The following is a 21,094-nucleotide window of genomic DNA, read 5'->3' as shown; positions in this document are numbered from 1 at the left end:
ATGCTATCTCAGTTTTGGTAGGGCAGCCGGGGGGGGGGGGGATGACAGGAGAGTACAGGCTTGTGATACTAGGTCCAAGGCATATTTTAGCATATGGGTTTGATAGTTGAGAGCTCTGAAGGCTAGGATGGAAGAGGTATAAACCTTCTTTCCTATCCTAGCCATGTTTTTGCTATCTTTGTCAGTAAGCAGAAGAGATGCTGATGGAATCAATCTTGATTAGTTGTCAAGGGATATAGCAATCACAGCAGGGTCTGCTAGGTGTGGTTTTACCAGGAATTTATGTTCATCTGGAATTTTATAGAACCGGTCAGGTCTCTTAAGGACGGGTGGTTATGAGTCTGGGTTCTTTGATGCTGAGGTGAGTGCATCAAGGTAGGCAATAATGACTGGTGGGATGGCTGAAAGCGAGGGCAATTCCACTTGGAGTAACTCAAAATATCTCTTCATTTGTTAAGTGTTCCATTTAAAGTATTCTTTCACCTTTGTGATGGTCTCCCCAAAGGTGATATCCTCTGGTGGACTGTCCCCTTCTATGGATTCCTCATCTGGGAAAATAATATTCAAGTGAAGAGGCATTTGAGATGATTCATCTGATTCTCCCCTTCATTAGCAGTAGGGAGAGGGAGAGAAGTGGCTGAGGCAGGCCTAGGGATGAGCACTGGAATATTGGAGGGAGAACAGGCCATGGGCCTAATTTCCATGAAGGCCTGCATCAAGGAGCTGGTGAAGGACTGCTAGTCTGAAACTCCTTCGGGGGGGGGGGGGGTGGAGTCTGCTATTTTGTTTTCTGCTTCCTTTTCAAAGAAGTCTTAGTAGAAGGTCCGAATTCAGGGTCCTGGGAAGCGGTAGGGGCTTCAGGCAATGGGACCCCGGTCGGTCATCCGACAATATCTAGTTCCCCTCGACATCAGTAGGGACTAACATCAGAGCCAACTCCGTGGACACGCTGGCTATTACTTCTGAAGTGGCTTCCTTGAGGGGAGCTGTCAAAGTAGATGGTTCTATCGGACATCCTTCAACTCCTAGATCAGAAGCTGGTAGGACATCTGATTGCGGAGAGGCACAGGAACTAGGCCTGGAAACCTTGGCCCCTTTTTCCATGGTGGTTCCGTTGGAGTGACCGATACGGGATCCATCCTGAGTGCTAGTTTTTTGAGTCTCTGGTTTTCTAATATGGATTAAGAGCTGCCAGACAGCTTTGTCGGGTCTTGGGTACAAATGACTGACAAATCGGTCAAGCGGTATGGTCATGCTCTCGACCTAGGCAGAAAATGCACCATTCATGCATAACCTTATGCGGAATCTGGTGCCCGCATCAGCATTTACCCTTCTTAGCTGACATCGGCTAACGGTAAAGTGCAGCAAGCCAAGCTCAAATAAAATAAAGACAAAATCCCCAATGGGATACTTAGCTTTAGATGTCTTCAAGTAAAGAAGCAAAGCAATCGATGTGACAGTCAACTGCGGCTGAAAAGTTCTAAGGTCTGTGTGTGTGTGCCGATATCAAATTTAAGGTCTCTGGTTTATGGCCCTACATGTGACGTCCCACATACCTACAGCAACCAGGCTTAAGCTTTTGTATAGGAGCCGATGTTCGGGTCGTCTGAGGTGGGGAATCCCACACTAAGAATACTGCAACACAGAAATAAAAGGATATCAAACATTCTAGATCTGGTCCTCAACAACATGTCAAACAGGTGCACTGCTGCAACTACTGGACCCTCATTAGTTAAAACTGACCATAGATCAGTCACCTTCAAACTGACACTAACACCAGAACTCAAAAGGGTGAAATCAGGGAAAAAACCTTCACCAAGGCAAACTATACCCTCCTAGGTGAAGGTATAAATGCATTGCAAGCCCCGCACTAAGAGTAAGTGGTAAGTACACCGAAGCTTACACTAAAGCCCTGTACAGTAATTTGCATAATTGTATAAACTTGGATGTACCAGACAGAATCAAAGCCAGAGCCCCAAATAAATTCAAGCTGTCATGGTGTACTTCCGGCATCAACAAACTCTACAATAAACGCAAAAAGTTGCTGTCCAGGAAATCAAAGAAAAGGACCCAATGATGGAAAAGCACCCTCCTCAGCTTTAACAGGCAAATAAGACAATTTGTCAAATCATCCAAGAGTTCCTTTGAGAGAAATCTAGCAAGTACTGCCAGGGATAACCATAAAGCCTTTTACAGTTGTGTGTGTAACGTAAAAGGTAGGACCCCAGCATGTGCAGAACTGGTGGCCAGTGGTATCACACACACTGTCCCTACACAGATAACTAACCTGCTAGTGGATAGGGTTGGCAAAAATTTCACTCCATTATCCCCTCCTAACTTACAACAAACCCTCTGACAACCCCCCCACCTTACATATCTGAACAGCAGGTTCTCAAAGCCTTGTTCAAGGCAAAGAACGCAGCCTCTATGGGACCAGATGACATCCCAGGCTGTCTTCAAAACAGGCTAAAACATGAACTAGCATCACCACTAAGTACCCTTTTCAATCATAGCCTAACCACAGGGCTTGTTCCTGCAGAAAGGAGAACAGCTACAGTTACTCCTCTCCACAAAGGGGGTGTAGCTACAGACCTGGAAATTACAGACCCATAAGCCTGACCAGCCTTATCTCTAAGGCCATGGAATGTATCACTACGGACCTCATAAATAAAGACATAGGTGACCTCCAAACCCTGGACTCAACCCAATTTGGCTTTGTGAAGGGTAGATCCTGCCTGCTAAAGCTGGTGGATTTCTTTGAAAGTGTGACCAAGGCCACTGATGAGGGCAAATCTGTGCACACAGCATGCCTTGACTTGGCAAAGGCTTTCGACACAATCCCACATTCAGGCCTTACCGATAAACTTAGCAAACCGAATGTAAACCCCTTCGTTGTAAGATGGGGTTTCAACTGGCTCAGAAACCGGACACACACTATCAAAGTGGGTGACTCCACATCAACCAGCAGATCTATTACCAGTGGGGTGCCACAGGGGTCAGTGCTGGGCCCCCTACTGCTCGGTATAAACTTTTCAGAAGTTCAGCTCAAAACTAAAAAGGCTGTGGCTGAGTATTCTCCAGGATGGTTACACACATACCAACGACTGGTGTATTAGTCATGGTCTCAAACTGAATACAAAGAAATGCATCCTCATTCCCTTCATCACAAACAATGTCCCTTCACACTATCAAATCAACAGTAATACCCTAACTACCCATGATATGGTAAGGGACCAAGCAGCTCACTCGAATAATGAAGGGTATCACCTTGACAGAAAACCTTATCTGGTCCATAACTGAGTATAAAGCCCCATTTGGTACATACCGTACTAAGCACCTACAACAATCAGTGAGACTTCAGAGTTTCTAACAAAGAAGATCAAAGGGCTCCAGCATGTGCCTTACACAGAGACTAAAATCCCTGTCACTGTACTCTTATCGTATAGACTTCTTAGGGCAGACTTATGCCTGGCCTACAGAGCAAACCAAGACCCTAACCTAATGAACTTGCTGCATATTGGTAAATAAAAATGGGTCTGGGGCTACCTGCTCAGGGACTTAAATATGGCCTGCAACTTAAAAAGGACATCCTGGAGAGAGAGATTTTTCTCTCAGTGACTGCCACATCTTTGGAACAGGCTACCAATTCATGTGAAACACAGCACCTCTATGACACTGTTCAAGAGGAACCTGGATGAGTGGATGGGGCACAATAAATTCTTATCAATGATAGTGCCCCACAACCCTCCTGGACATGGACAGCCATCACTAAATGCAATCTCGGGTACTGACTAGCACTGCTATGGTATTACATTAGGTTGAAACATCTAGGCTTAAAATGACCTCCGGGTGGATAGCCTAGTAATCTTCTACGATCCTATGAAGAACAGATACTGAGAAAAACCCTAGGGATGGAGGGGCTAAAAAACAGGTAACAAGCAATATCTTGGGTAAAAAAAAATCAGGAGTCTTAGAAACCATAATCCAACCAAGCTACACAGCAACAATCTTTATTTCAAAACCTGATTATTTCAAGGTATCACACACACATTAAAATTAATAACCCAATATAACATCAATTTCGACTACAGCCAAAATATTAATTGTCAACATACCACAATAAAATTACACAAAACAGCTTAATTGTGGAAACTGTAACACCACCACTAATGTAATTTCAAATTTCTAAGTGAAAAACAGAATCCTAGACTTTTAAGTTAAATGTAAATAGTCCTTAACCACCTGCTGTGTATAACATCCTTAACTGCTGTGAATAACGTCCTTACCGCCTGCTGCTTATAACGTCCTTAACCGCCTGCTGCGTGTAATGTCCTTACCACCTGCAGCGTATAATGTTCTTAACTGCCAGCTGTGTTTAATGTCCTTAACTGCCTGCTGCATATGACGTCCTTAACCGCCTGCTGCGTGTAATGTCCTTACTGCCTGCTGCGTATAATGTTCTTAACTGCCAGCTGTGTTTAATGTCCTTAACTGCCTGATGCATATAACATCCTTAACCACCTGCTGCGTGAAATGTCCTTACTGCCTGCTGCGTATAATGTTCTTAATTGCCGGCTGTGTTTAATGTCCTTAACTGCCTGCTGCATATAATGTCCTTAACCACCTGCTGTGTATAACGTCCTTAACTGCCTGCTGAGTATAACGTCCTTAATCACCTACTGACCCATGTCAGTTCACTGCTGGCCAGATGCTTGAAAAATGCTGAGAAAAAAAAAAAAGTCAAGCAGTCTGTTTTACCTGGTGGACTGACATCCCCTATCTTCTATGACAGAGAATTCACCCCTTGCACCCCAAGACTTAAATTTAAGCCTCAGATTGTTGTAAATTGGGGCAAAGGCCATACCTCAACTATACTGACCTCTTTCAACAAATGTGTGTTTTGGGTTAAACACTTGGCCACTGCACAGGTGGTAATCTTCCTCCAAAACAAAATCACTAAGTATATTACTTCTTTATTTAATTACTTATCTTTTGCTGGCCGGATTAGGCCCACTAGGTTAGTGGCCTTTTTCAGCAAAGACCCACGGTGATATTTATACTACCAGGGCAAATGGGCATCAGGGAACTTCCCATTCACTTTTCAACAAGTGCAGTGGCATCTTTGACATCCACCTGACAGGACCTCAGTTTAACATCTTATCCAAGGACGGCACACTCAGGAGAGCGGCAACCTCGTTTGCTGCACTGCAGTGTCAGTATTGGAAAACTAATCCAAATACTTGCTGTGGAAAATGAACCCAAAAGCCTACTGATCTTCTAGCAATAAAGGTGACTGTGCTACCTGTTCAGCCACTGACACATTAAATATGCTTAAAGTCTTACACTTTTCCAGAATGAGTTATACATTACTGTTAAACATAATACATCAATAGAGGTGAAAAAAACAGAACGCAAATCAGAAATGCAAAATTCAGTATCACACAATTCCTCACAATGTCAAACATCCAAACTAGACATCTGACTGTAAAACACTACATTTACAGTTGTATTGCATAAAACTTATTTATTTATATTTATTGACATTTGTTAACTGGGTTAGTCCAGCTGAGCCAGGGGCCCATTTTCAGTGGAGACCCAAGGAGAAAAGCTCCAGAAAATTAACAATTATTACAAAAGTTACAAAGATATAATCAACAGATAACAAGCCTACTAGTAAGTAACAGCATGACATAACAGAAGTTTAAACTTCTAGTCAAGTATGCATTGCACCCTGCAGACAGCGCAGTAAAAAATATTCACTCAAAGCTCCAAATAATTTTCTTCATACACATTTCCTAACCAGTAAGTAATTACTTGTTCACAAAAACTTGAACTATTACTATGTAAACATAGCTAAAGCAATTAATAATACAAACTTTTATGCCTCAGATCAAAGGACTTCATTCATAGTGTTTCCAAACCACCTTATAAAACCTCCAGCAAACCTACTACAGGAAAAGACAATTTATCTTAGGGAGGACCTTGTTCAGGCATAGATCATGTACGCTTCCTTTCACTGTCGACCCCAAATGCATTCTTACATTTGTTATAACAAATCGACATTAGAAGCAGCATGCAGTTATTAATACACATAACCACTTATGTCACTAGCATTTAAAAAATAAAAATAAATGTAAAGGAATGGTTATCTGGTGCATTTACCAAAGACATGAGAAATATATTATAATATCACAAAAGTTCAGACTACAACACTTCCATAACAGCAACTATAAACTAATCCAACAGTCAAGCTACAGAGACAACCCTGGTGAGTTATGAAGTGTTTAAATGGTAATGAGGAAAGAGCTAACACTAAAGGGGTACAGAAAGTGCAAGTAAGCTGAAGTGTTGGCATTTGAAGTGAGTGCTTAAAGTAAGAAAGCATGTTACTGAATATCTGCAGAATAACAGACTGGGGAGATGTTTGTGTGTGTGTGTGTGTGTGTGTGTGTGTGTGCACGCGAGCGTGTGTGTGTGTGTGTGTGTGTGTGTGTGTGTGTGTGTGTGTGTGTGTGTGTGTGTTTGTGCGTATGCAAGTGAATGCAGGTGTGTGCGTGCATGTGTCTGTGTGTGTGTGTGTGCGTGTATGTGTGTGCATGTGCGTGTATGTGCACCTGTATGTGTGTGTGTGTGTGTGTGCGTGTGTATGTCTGTGTGTGTGACTCTGACAACTGAGTTTATACAGTGACTGTTGAACTTTGTTTCTTACCTGCCTGGATATAATAAGACAGTTATGTCGATGGTTAAGTGTTTCTCTCCCAACCCTAAGCTTGCAGCACGCCACAGAGTTCAATTTTGGATTCAGTGCTATTTGCTGTGTATGTGCTTACATCAAGAGATGTTACTTTAAGGAGAGGCTGACAAGACCACTGTTACACTAACAACATGCAGCCGTGCTTCTCCTCTCAAGAATCTGTGCACATTTCTCTCTATATAAACATATGCACACATATGAACACATATACACACATATGCACAGATATACACAGACATGCACACATAGGCACACATATACACACATATGCACACATATATACACATGCACACATATGCACACATATATACAGATATACACAGAAATGCACACATATGCATACATATGCACACATATACACACATATGCAGACATATGCACAGATATACACAGATATGCACACATATGCACACACACACACACATACACACATATGCACACATATAAACACGTATGCACATATATACACACATATGCACGCATATGCACACATATACACACATATATATGAAAGAAAATGAACTCAAGCTGTCCAGCTGTCTTGAGGGCCCTGACTGCCTTGAAGATGGTTTAGTTTAAATGCAAAAAAACACTACAGAGCAGCACCTGACCTTCTAAGGAATGGGAGGGGAGGAGCGGGGGGAGGCAATGAAAGGGGTAGAAGCTCTTGTGTAATATAGAGTTAAAGCCTTGACTGTGACCCAGAACCCAAGTCCAACTGACATCTCAGGAGCTAGCCAGCCCTGGCAGGTGAGGATGCCAGTGCCCATCCTGGGGAGGTGGAGGGGTGTTGCTGATCAACTAAGTAAAGTACCAAACTGCCAGAGCCACGGATGTCAGGAGCAAGGTTTTTAATGTACAAATAAAGACAAAAATAAATCCCAACACATAAACGCTTGATTACAAAAAATGCGTTTTCGTCTTATACAAACTGCCTTCTTGTATTTCGGTGTTGCTGATCACCTACAGCATTGCCCCCCCTTATACTGGGTATGTAGGTGTCTGCACTCATGGGAAAGGCACTATGAGCCTCCATGGTGATGCAGATCAGACATCTCAGACCATAAAGATAGTCCTCCTAAAGTACAGTTGTGTACACTTACCATAAATGTAGATGTCTGAGAGTATTCACTGTTGCAGTCATCACATTTGGGTTATCTGCTTGCAGTAGCCCTCAGTCGGCCTGATTATCAAAGTCTTGAGTCCTGCGTCAGTTGCTGTCTCATCTTCCATGACGTCAGGTAGTCAGGGGTATAAAGCATGCACTCTTGCCCCAGATGTCAGGTGCCCCCATAATGGGAAGCAATTACATGCAAGGTTACACCTCCAACAGAAAGCAAATACACCAGAAAGCTTTAAGCACAGTAAACAAGAATCGAGGTATAGACAATAGACGTCAGGGGGCTGGAGGGAGGGTAACCAGGACTGCAACAGTGAATACACTCGAACATCTACATTTATGGTAAGTGTACACAACTGTACTATGTTCTTAGTGTTTCACTATTCCAGTCATCACGTTTGAGTAGATTCCCAAAGCTAAGGATGGGAGGAGGTAACTGGATAGCATTAGGACCAGCTATAAGGCCCTGCAAGACTGCAGTGGCAAAGCCAGCTCTGGATTTAGAAAAAATTGGCAAATGCTAATGCTTGGTGAAGGTATGTACAGAACTCCAGGTAGCAGCTTCTAGGGACACCTCTGAGAAAGGCTGTAGAAGTAGATGCAGCTTTGGTTGAATGTGGTCTTATCCCCTGTGGGGTAGGTTTTCCATGGTGCTTATAGCAGAAAAGAATGCAATGGCCTATCCACTTAGAAATGGTTTGCTTTGAAACAGCTTTCCCCTTTGCCCCTGTAGCAAATGCAACCAGCAGCTGTTCAGATTTCCTGAGAGGCTTAGTCCTGTCCAAGAAAAATTTAAGTTGTCTGTGCGCATCCAATGAGTGCAATATCGGTTCCCCTTTGTTCTATGGATTAGAAAAGAAGGTTGGCAAATGAATGGACTGATTAAGGGCCACACTGGATACCACCTTGGGCATGAAAGAGGGATTGGTCCTGAGGGATACCCTGTCAGCATGACAAAATTGGGCGCTCCACAGCCATGAGGGCCTGTAATTCAGACACCCTTCTTGCTGAAGTGATGGCTAGAAGGAAGGCTGTTTTCCAAGAAAGGAATTTCAACTCTGCACTTGCAGCTGGCTCGAAGGGAGGTAGAGTGAGCTTTTACAATACAAAGTTAAGGTCCCAGGCTGGAGTAGGGGCTTTCCTGGGTGGTCTTAAGTTTTTGACCGCTCTGAGGAATTGCTTCAGTAGTGGATGACAGAAGAGGGGTGGTTTTGTATTGTAATGAGCTGAAATGGCTGAGGCATGAATTTTGATGGAGGAAAAGGAAAGGCCCTTGTGAAGCATCTCAGTTAAGTATTGAAGAATCTGAGATAAATTGGGCGCTGCTGTGCCCATCCCATGAGTTTGGCTCCAGGAACAGAATTTTTCTAATTTTCAGCATAGGATTTTCTAGTACTAGGCCTCATTGCCTTCAGAATGACATCCATCACTTGCTTACTGAGGGATGGGAACGGAGAGATCAAGTAATTAGCCAACAGGGGTCTGAGGCAGGTTGCCATGGTGCCAGCAGTGACACACTGTGCAAGAGGGGGTACCAATGTTGGCACGGCCAGTCTGCTGCAATCAGTATTGTCCTTGGTTTGTCCTGTTTGATCTTTAGTAGTACCTTGGAGAGGAGAGGCAGCGGGGGAAAGGCATAAACTGATAGGTTTTTCCAGGTGGACAGGGCATCCACTTTCCAAGCTTGTTTGTGGGGAGTCCTTGTGCAGAATTTCTCCAATTGGTAGTTCTGGGGGGAGGCAAAAAGGTCTATCTCTGGGCTCCCCATTTGTTTCTCAACATGCTAAATATCTTTGGTTCCACTTTCCACTCATATGGTTCCATGAGATTTCTGCTTAGGTCATCTGCCAGTGTGTTTAGCTTTCCTGGCAGGAATTGAGCCTGTAGGTGCACTTGGTAGTTCAAGGCTGTGTTCCACAGAGCCATAGCTAGTCTGCAGAGAGGGTATGAGTGGGTTCCCCCCTGCTTGTTTATGTACCACATAACAGTGATGTTGTCCGTCTTTACCAATAATTGTCCTGGAAGAATGTGGTCCTTGAAGGCTGTCAGAGCATTCTGTACAGCTAAAATTTATTTTTGATTGATATGCAGGTGCATTTGACTTGGGTTCCATTTGCCCTGAATGCACTGCCCTGCCAAGTGAGCCCCCCATGCATAGTCTGATGCGTTTGTTGTTAGGGTTTGGGTGGCAGGGGGTAGAGTGAATGGCAGTCCCTTGTTCTGGTGGCAGGCCTCTGCCCACCAAAGGAACTCTAACTGTAGGCAAGGTATGATAGGAATCATTGATTCTAGATCCTGAGAATGTTGACACCATAGGCTTTTTAGATACCACTGTAGTTTCCTCATATGCAGTCTTGCATATGGAATTAGTAGAATGCAGGAGGCCACGAACCACAGGGCTTGCAGAATTTTCCTTGCAGATAGCTGGGTCTTTGTGGCCAGTAGCTTGAAGTAGGCTGTCAAATGAACTTTTTTCTCTGGCGTGAGGTAGGCCATCTGGGAAGTTGTATTCAAGCTTGCTCCCAAGAATACAATTTGTTGGCATGGTACCAGATGTGATTTCTTTTAGTTTATGGTCTACCCCAGAGAAGTTAGCAATTTCTTTACAAATGCCAGATGATTTATTATTATGTTCTGGCTTTCTGACTGAATTAGACAATTGTCCAGGTATGAGTACATTTGAATATTTCTTTGCCTGCAAAATGCAATGACTGGAGCTAGGCACTTTGTGAATACCCTAGGTGCAGTGCAGAGAACTGATAATGCATGTAGCCTGCTCTGAAGCGTAAGTATCTTCTGCAAGATTCCCTTATTGGGATGTACAAGTAGGCTCCCTTTAAATCCAGTGTGTTGCCAACCAGGCATCTTTACCTAGCATGGGAAGCAGCTGATGAAGAGTTAGCATCCTGAATTTTGGGATTACCAGAAATGTGTTTAGGATAGACAGATCCAGGATAGGATGCCAGGAGTTGTCTTTTCTGGGTACCAGAAAAAGTCTTGAGTAGAAACCTTGCCTCCATTCTACTTCTGGGACAGGCTGAATAGCTCTGATGCTTAAAGGAGAGAGAAGTTGCTGTTGAGCCTCTGCCCACTAATTTGGGGGTAGGTCTGGCCAGCCGTTTGGGGTTAGTAAGAAGTGGAAGTAGAATCTGTATCCTTGGGAAACTATATTTAAAACCCATTTGTCCTGGGTAATGAGTTCCCAATTTTTTGCATGCAGGGAATCTTTCCCCCTAAAGGAACTGTCAGTTGAGCAGGGCTTGGAAGGTTTAAAGTTAAGTCATTGGGACCATAGGGGGAGTCTTACTATTCCCTGCTCTGGAAGTGGGAGCCCCCCACTGTTTTGGCCTGTGAGTACCTTGGGACTGAAGCCTGGGTGTTCTGCTGGTCCTGGGTTTGGATTGAGAAGGCCTGGAAGAGGCAGGAAAGGACCAATTCTTAGAGGGCCAGTGCCTACTAAATCTGGAAGAAATATTTAAGAATTTAAACAGATTTAGCTTTTTCCTCCATCTTTTTAAGTACTTATTCTGCTTTGTTGCCGAACAGGCAGTCTTGGTTTAAGGGAGCATCCAGCAACCAGCTTTAACATGATCTGGCAAAGATTGCTCCTTAAGCCAAGCATGCCTTCTAAGTACAGATCCTGTGACAGCAGCCCTGCAAGATGCCTCTAATGAATCAAAACCACATTGCAAAGTATGTTTTCCAACCTGTTCAGCAGAATGCATTAAATCCTGTGAAACTTTATTTTCAGCACAGTCAGGAATCAACATCATTTTCTGTTTAAGCAATCCAATAATATGCTGCTGATACTTTAACATATGAAATTGGCAGTTTAAAGCCCTAATGGCTAAAGTAGCAGAAGTGTATACCTTCTTTCCCCATCTATCCAGTGCCCTGGAATCTCTATCAGAGGGGGTAGGATTTTTGGCAGTAGTAGACTTAATGCCCTTGGGTCCCTGTGAAATGGTCTCAGGATCCGCAGTAGGATTTTTAAAGAGGAATTTGTGAGAGTCGGGTACCCTGTAATACTTATCAGGTTTTCTGGGAGCAGGAGGTAAAGAGTCAGGGGCCAGGCTAGATTCCAAGAATGCATAATCTACAAAGTCCAGTACAGGAGGGATAGCGAAAGGCCTGTGTTGACGGAGAAGTAAGAATTCCCTAAGCCTCTTTTTGGAGTCAGAGTAATCCTGGCTTTCCCAGCGGAAATGTTCCCCAACAGTATGCAAGTTTCACCAACAGACAAATCCTCTGGAGGAGAAGCAGAGGGAATGGAGTCCTCTGCATCAGAATCCTCATAGGTAGACAAGGGCAAATCCTGGTCATCAAAGAAAACAGAAATATCAGAATCCTGATCAGAAGAATCAGAAGGAAAATCAGTCCTAGGTCTCTTAAATGGGGAAGGGTGGCTTCCCGTCTTTAGAGTAATAAGGTCTTCAGCCATTCTTATCATTTGTTTTTTAGGTATAGGGGCCTGGCCATGTGGTCTGGGTGCTGTTTTTTTAGGCATAGATCGAGTTTTAGACCTTGAAGAAGAAGATGATGTCAGTTTAATATGCAAGTCAGTAGGCCTGCATACACCCTCAGAAGCCGGTGCCTGCACAGTGGCTCTGGACCCATCCAAGGTAGAGACATCCGCAGGTTTCACAGTTGAAGCATCACGCGGCATACCGGACTACGAATAGGTCTCAGTAGAGGCCTGCGAATCTGAAGTATCGGGTATCAGGGGCTGTGAAAGCATCTCACTGAGTACCGGCGAACTGGCAACTAGCTTAGGAGAAGCATAGTCAGCAGCTTTGGACCTAGGTGGCCTGTCTCTGTCTTTATCTTTGCGTTTTTTTGGAATGTCGGTAGTCGGGTGGCTTACCGAAGCCATATCTGGGTAATTTAACCGAGTACTAAAATAATTAGAAGCGTAAATATACTGACGACGAATAGTTGTTTGTTTAAATAAGGCACAAAACCGACAGCAAGGTACTTTGTGGTCAGGGTCTAGGCAAGGAATACAGTAGGAAAGAAAATCTTTGTGAGGTATTTGCTTTCCACAAGAAATACAATTATTAGGGGCGGCCATGGTGGTGTAGTGGTTAGCATTGTCACCTCATTGCAAAAGGTTCTCTGGTTCGAATTTCAGCTGGGGCGCCTTCTGTGCAGAGTCTGCATGTCCTCCCTGTGGTCACCTGGGTTTCCTCCGGGTGCTCCGGTTTCCTCCCACTTCTCAAAGACATGCTTGCAGGTGAATTGGACACTCTAAATTGGCCCTAGGTGTGAGTGTGTGTGTGTGCCTTCTGTGGAAGGTTGGGCGCCGGGATGGCAACTTGACACTGCAAAACTCCACTGCCAATCATGAGCGGACAGGTGATCCATTGTGGCAACCCCTAACTGGGAAAAGCCAAAAGAAGAAGAAGAAGAAATACAATTATTAACTTTTACTGACATCGGTTTAGAGCAAGAAAAAGTTTCCCCAACGGGGTACTTGGCTTTAGTTGAAAACTTCAGTTCTGAAACTCAAAAATGAAAATTTCAGGAGTCGGATGAATGGCACTTGTGAACTGCTTCTGCTTCGGGCACTGCAAGGCAAGAAAGACTGATAAAATGGTGTCGGCTGCATGCTTTGCTTTACACCCCTGACTACCTGACGTCATGGAAGATGAGACAGCAACCGACGCAGGACCCAAGACTTTGATAATCAGGCCGACTGAAGGCTACTGCAAGCAGATAACCCAAATGTGATGACTGCAACAGTGAAACACGAAGAACATCCAGGATTCTGTTGAGGACACAAAGCATCTTCATGGTCATCTCTATGATGGCCTCGACTATCTTGGTTGAAATTCCATGAAGGGGGACAAATGGGCTGTGTCCAAATGGGGCAAGCCTTGATGGCTAGCAGGCACAGTGGCAAATATCGCCTAGAAAAACAGGAAAGGAAAGCAGCACAAATTCGCTGTTCACTTGCTGGTCGTGCTCCCGTAATCGGACCTGGCATGAGTGAGCGGTGGCTACTTTAAGGATGCGACTATAATTTTCAATTCTTCACACTTTACACAAGTCACAGGTTATAAAAGTCACCTTTACAATCACAAATACATTGAACAGTAATCCTGTTAGATAACCATCAGCTTCAGTTTCTATTAGGTCAGTTAATCAGAGATCATGTCTTCCGTATTTACATGAAATTAAAGCCCATTTCCACCTTACAAGGATCTCGTAAAATAAAGGACTAAAACGTGAAAGTGTACAGTGTTTGCAACTTCTGACCCCTTTCTCCTTGGTGTGGGCTACACTTAAACTTGGTAAGGTTGGGTCCCAAAATATCAAGAGCAGGTCTAATCAAACGTCATTACGTAACAGTATGAAGCTAATTCTGCACCCAGTACATTTTCTTAAAGCACTGACACAATGTGAAACATCAGTATTTCAATACTGGAACATTTCAGCACGCTCTTCTCCGTAGTAATGCATAAAAGTATCTGCAGTACTGTACCTAGCAGTAGACTGTTCTCTCCAGTGATGGAAGTCAGACTTCTGTCTGTAAAGAGAAGAAAAATAACAGAAAAAATGGAAGATGAGCAACCAAACCACGATGAATAAAAGTAACAAAATCATAATGAAAACACAAGTCAAAAGAAAACCGATTAAATAAGGCAGTCATGAACTGACACACTACTTTGGACAGACAATGACTAATTTACAATCTGTCCCACGTCTGTAGGACAGACCTGATTTTGTTAGCCTTGTCCTGCAAAATAATATGAAATGGCAAATGTCCTGATATTTTAAGGAAAAAAATTCTAACATTACTCTACGTGGCATGAAAACTAAAATACTACATAACTCAAACATAATATTACATAAAATTAAGGAAAACAACTAAAAATGCTACAACACATACCTCTCAAATTCTTAATGCAAGAATTCCAGAGAAAGACAAAAACAATGTGTGTGTGTGGGGGGGTGGGGTGGGGGGGTCAGAGCCACATTTTAAATATTTACTGTATAAACTCATGAAGTTGCCGGAATAAAGTGTTTTGATTTAGCATGCAATTACTGAAGGGTGCGAAGTCTGAAACTCACATCTGTCATTCTTAACTGACTTCAATCCATAATGATTTGTCAGAAAATCACACATCTTATGAGGAACAGACCAAAAAATATGAGTAAAAAACTGGGACAATCTGCAAAGTTCTGGTCAACTGAGAGATATGTTACAAGGATACCTTATTTTGGTAAAAAAAGAAAAATAAATCATATTTGTTGTGTGTGTGATTTATCATGAAAAATATCATAGTTCAGTAAGAAATGTCCTACCTGGGCATCTACAAAGGTAGTAAGTATAGCGTTTATAGATTTTTGAATTAGATAATGACTACAGCCAATATGGCTTACTGGAATAAGGGGAAAATTCCATGTAGGGCTAGTGAAATCTGACATTGACCATGTAACCAGCAGAAAGCTAACATATAACAACTCTTGTCACAGTTTCATCTAAGCAGCATACACAGTAAGTATGCTATCTATGTGCACGCACAGGGCCATTGTGCCAGAAGGCTAACATGTCCCATTCTTCTATTGATAAGATTAACAGTCACTCAGTTTTAAAACAAAAACTGCTATAAAAGTATGGCTTTAATTAAGCTGTCATACCCTTCATGCAGTATTTGTCTAGAATCAATTATTTAGCTAATAATGCTGTTACATGGCGCTACACAAACACATTCCTGTGTCTTAAGACACTCAGCACATGGTCACATTAAATTAATTCTTCACTCTGATAAACAACAGACTTAAATGCAAGGAGCGCATTAACGTTTCGGTTTGCACTCCTCAGACCACCAAAAGGAAAATGTGCCGATAGCTTCATTATTCATGGTAGTATAGAACAGCATGAATTCCAGAAGTATCTTCATTACAAATTCTTTAATGGACTGACAGTACTTTTAATTTCTACCACATAGCAGCCAAAGTAACAGTCTTACAAAATTCCCAGAAAAAATATATGACAGTAGATGCCTGTTGCCTAAATATCAACATGTGATGATATTAAAAAGCTAAAAAGTCTGTACAATGTTTACTGTTTGGCTCTAAATCATGATAAGACTTCTCTGTCCCTTTCGTACCATCATTAAAACTTGCCTTGAACTTCTGTTTACTTTCAAATCTAGAAAGCAGGCTGACTTTGTGGGTAGCTACACCCAGATAAAGCTTTCTTAAACATCATCCTGTAATATTCAAGCTTATCTCTCGGCCACCGACACTGAAAAGTAAATAAGTAGATATCCTTATGAAAGGATGGACACTGACATATTCAAGAGTACACCTTACTGCCAAGCAGGTCTATAAACCAACAGGTAAACCCAAAACTTTAACCCCCTCAAAAAAAATCCTTTGCGTATTTTAAAACTGTGCTAACTGTACACATCTAGACAGAAGTCCTTAAGACTACTTGGAACAGAACAACGGGCTAGAAGGACTGATTGATATTGCCATTTAATGTGCTGATGTAATGCTTGTAAAACAGAAGTACTGTACTCTTTAGGGATTGAGACATTTCAGGGATCGCATATGCAAAGAAAGACCAGCTAAAGTTCAGTTCTGCAACCCGCTGCTCCTCATACTGATGGACGACATTAGCAAACTGGTTGGAGAGGACAGAACAACAAAGCCGCTGTATAAAGATCTAGCATTACTACAAAATGTCTCTGAACAGGAACTTCAGCAAATGCTAAGGGAATGGAATACAAAACTGAAGGAACATGGCATGAAACTTAAGTACAGACTGTTGGCACAGCAGCAAATGGGGGGATGAGAAGAAGATAGAACCTGAGGAAATATGTCTACAGGGTTCCTATTACGTAGTCTAAGTTTTACAAGTTCAAATGCTACATAGTTGAAACTATATGTTCGAACATGTAAAAGTTCGAATATGTAAAAAAAAAAAAGAAAAGAAAAGAAAAAAACATAACTAACTGTTGTAAGGAGGGGGCAATCCCCCCTGCACCCCCGATCCCCCGCTCTTTAAATATACCAACTCTGAGAATGTACTACAGTGGGATCTTCCCTTTCTGCACTGTAATGCGATCACGGAGTTGGTATATTTAAAGAGCGAGGGGGTGCCCCCCTGCATACAACAGTTAGTTTTGTTTTTTCTTTTTTTTTGTTTTTTACGTGTTCAAAGTTTTGAAACTTCAAACATAAGGGTTATGTTAGAAGTTTCAAAACTTCGATCATGTAATAAGAACCCTGTCTACACTGGTAAGGCAGTCACCTTGTGAACAGCCTGACTTCCTGTCCCCAATGGGACTTGGAAGTTGGAATGATGAAAATGAACCAGAGGCATCATGAATTGACCCTGTTGATCTGAAAGCAGATCCATTGCTGTTTCCAAAAAGAGAGTTCAAGAATACTTCCAGTTACACAATTACGTAATTTAAAAAATCCTTTCAGCTAAATAAATTAATAATTTTCCACAGACCTGTTGAGAAGTTAAAATAGAACTCTATTCTTTGAAGCCTGGATCCAGGTCTGAGACTCGTTGAAGTCCCCAACTCCTCACTATTCTTACCCCTTCCAGAAAGCAACTGCCCTCAGTCTGCCCATATAAATACTCAGGGATCTGATCTGACCATACTTTTCTTCTTCTGACATAAATCTGTTATAAAATTTTACGTACTCTCTCTCTATGAGGCCTGCACATGCATGGCTGGAGCTTTAGTAAAACCACAAACTGTATATATATATTCATTTTTTTATTCTTACCAGCCATCAAAATACAAATACCTCACAAAGGATTCCTATAAAATATAAACGCTCAATCAATATGAATAAAAAAATATATAAAACCCACCAGACTGCAGACAACACTAGCCTCTCAATCGAGAACATGCAAACAGGCATAATATTACAGACATCTGGTTTAATCTTTACACCACTCAGTGAGAATTACTGCCCTCCTCGACACAAAAAAGTAGCGACTACTGTCTACACTCAAAAAAATGCCAGCTCTCACACCTTCAAATGGCCACCATCTACTCCGGCAAAATCAGAAAGAACCTTCGCTAAAACAGTCCAAGTTACCTGGAACTCTTTTGCCCCCTCAAATGAGGAACATTTCTTTACTACTCTTGTGTAAGTCATAGCTATGGAGCCACTTTAAAACAGAGTCACAGTTCCACACAGTTCCACTGATATATCACAAGTAATCCACAAATAACTCACACAGTTATTACGACTCTTGTGCAAGTCATAGCTATGAAGCCACTTTAAAACAGAGCCACAATTCCACTGACATATCACAAGTGATGCACAAATAACTGCCACAGTTATGTAACCACTTCTACCTCACCTCTTGCCCTAATTTACCAAGTCACTTTTTCATTCCATTTAGCACCTCGCTTACATGTACCTATCCTACCATTACTTCTCCATTTCTTGCACTTATCTCTCAGTCTTAAGATCTTATAAATTTGCATTCCACAAACTGCTTATCCGTAGTTTTATTCCTGTACTTTTCCTTTTTCACTACTATCTTCTCTCTCGGGTTCAGTTCAAATTTGGGATGCCTTCTTTAAAGAATCTGCATACCCTCCCTCTAAGTATATATACAGCCAGGCACAGTCACACTGTACATTGTTTAAAACCAATTTATTTTCTACAATGAGATGTGACAGCATTCAAAAGAAACAAAAGAAACATTAGCACATCTATCATGATTTATGCTTACAAAATTTGTTAAATGATTTTTATTGTTAGGAATGTCTACTTTTGAAAAGATATGTCATCCAGAAAAGTACAGTTGTGTACACTTACCATAAATGTAGATGTTCGAGTGTATTCACTGTTGCAGTCATTACATTTGGATAATCTGCTGGCAGGTTGCCCTCAGTCAGCCTGAATTCCAAAGTCTTGGGTTCTGCATCGGTTGCTGTCTCCTCTTCCGTGACGTCAGGTCATCTGGGGTATAAAACAAGCAGCCAATGCCATTTTCTTTAGTTTTTCTTGCCCCCGATGTCAGGTGTCAGGTGCCCCCAAAAAGTTAGCAAATATATATATATATATATATATATATATATATATATATAAACTATATATACATGTGGCAATACAAATTTTACCTTCATCTACAAGCAAATACACCACATAGGTTGTAGAAGACAGTGAAGGAAAGATAAACTCCAGCATGAAAGGGGGATAGCAGGCAGGTAACCTGGACTGCAACAGGGAATACACTCGAACATCTACATTTATGGTAAGTGTACACAACTGTACTATGTTCTTCGTGTTTCACTGTTGCAGTCATTACATTTGGGTAGAATCCCAAAGCTATGGATGGGAGGCTGGAGCTAAACAGTATTAGGGGCGGCTACAAGGCGCTGCAGAACTGCAGTGGCAAAACCTGCCCTGGACTTAGAGTAGAGAGGCAAATGATAATGCTTTGTAAAGGTGTAAGCAGAACTCCAAGTAGCAGCCTCTAGAATGTCTTTGGTTGGTACTCCTCTGAGAAAGGCTGCTGATGTATCTGCAGCTCTGGTGGAATGAGACCTAATGTTCTTGGGCACAGGTTTGCCATGGTGTAAGTAGCAGAAACAAATGCAGTGGCTTATCCACTTTGAAACTGTCTACTTTGAAATAGCCTTTCCTTCTGATCCTGCAGCATATGTCACTAGTAATTGCTCAGTTTTTCTTAGAGCTTTAGTCCTGCTCAAGTAGAATCTTAGCTGTCTGTGTACGTCCAAGGAATGCAGAATTCTCTCCCCCTTGTTCTGTGGATTTGGATAAAAGGTTAGCAGATGAATAGTTTAGTTAAGAGCCACACTGGAAACCACCTTAGGCATAAATGAAGGATTTGTCCTCAGAGACACCCTGTCTGGGTAAAATATGATAAAAGGCTCCACAGCCATGAGGGCCTGTAGCGCTGAAACTCTTCTTGCTGAAGTAATTGCTAGTAGCAGAGCTGTTTTCCATGATAAGAACTTTATATTAGTGGTAGCAGCTGGTTCAAATGGAGGCAGGGTGAGCTTTTCCAACACATAATTGAGGTCCCATGCAGGTAATGGTGATCTTCTAGGAGGCCTTAAATTTTTTGTTCCTCTAAGATACTGCTTTAGTAAAGGATGAGAAAAGATTGGTGGCTCTGTATTGTAATGAGCCGAAATGGCAGAGGCATAGATTTTGATTGATGAGAAAGATAGGCCTTTGTCAAGCATCTCAGTTAAGTATTGTAATATCTGAGGAACATTTGGTTCTGTTGTATCAGTTCCTTGTGCTTGATTCCCAGCACAGAATCTCTTCCATTTGTCAGCATAAGATTTTCTAGTACTAGGCCTTCTGGCTTCCAAAATGACATCCATCACAGCTTTACTGAGAGGTGCTGTTTGCATAACTACATAGCCATGCTGCCAGGTTCAGTGTTTGGAGCTGATTGTGCAGGATCTGATTGTTTTGCTGGGACAGTAATTGAGGTCTTTGAGGTAAGGTCCAAGCTGGGTATTCAGACAAGTTCCTTAGTATTGGGTACAAGTATTGGCGTAGCCAGTCGGGGGCAATTAGTATCATCTTTGGTTTCTCTTGCCTGACTTTTAGTAGGACCTTGGGAATAAGATGCATAGGAGGAAAGGCGTAAACTGAAGGATAGGGCATCTACTTTCCATGCTTGTCTGTGATAAGTCCTTGTGCAGAATCTTTTCAACTGGTAATTTTGAGGAGAGGCAAATAGATCTATGTCCGGGCTCCCCCATTTCTTTGTTATCATGCTGAAGACTTGTGGATCTAGTTTCCACTCGAGAGGGTCCATAAGGTTTCTGCTTAAATCGTCTGCCAGAGTATTTTGCTTTTCTGGCAGGAATTGAGCTTGTAGATGTACTTGGTAAGTCAAAGCTGTGTCCCACAGTGCCATGGCGAGTCTGCAAAGGGGGTATGAATGCGTGCCCCCTTGCTTGTTTATATACCACATAACCGTGGTGTTGTCCGTCTTTATCAGTAGTTGTCCTGGATGAAGCAAGTCCTTGAAGGCTGTCAGGGCATTTTGAACAGCTAACATCTCTTTTTGGTTGATATGCAGATGCATTTGTTTTGGGGTCTATATGCCCTGAATGACTCTTCCCACTATGCGGGCCCCCCCATGCATAATCTGATGCGTCTGTTAAGGTTTGTCTGGCAGGGGGTAGAGTAAAGGGCCATCCCATGTTTTGGTGACATGCCTTTGCCCACCACAGAAACTCCTA

General features: G+C 42.3%; 1 protein-coding gene across 1 annotated transcript in view; it reads right to left on the bottom strand.

Moving 5' to 3' along the window:
• LOC122790513 (solute carrier family 12 member 6-like) overlaps nt 1–21,094 on the bottom strand; it is a 1,559,275-nt gene that overhangs the window by 715,342 nt on the left and 822,839 nt on the right. Inside the window, exon 2 of the mRNA XM_044058063.1 lies at nt 14,359–14,403. Coding sequence (XP_043913998.1) covers nt 14,359–14,403 — 45 coding nt within the window. The remainder of the gene's footprint in view (nt 1–14,358; nt 14,404–21,094) is intronic.

Source organism: Protopterus annectens, chromosome 16.part0, assembly GCF_019279795.1.
Source record: "Protopterus annectens isolate FY-2018-M chromosome 16.part0, PAN1.0, whole genome shotgun sequence".
Taxonomy (NCBI): domain Eukaryota; kingdom Metazoa; phylum Chordata; order Ceratodontiformes; family Protopteridae; genus Protopterus; species Protopterus annectens.
This window is presented reverse-complemented; position numbering and strand designations above follow the sequence as displayed.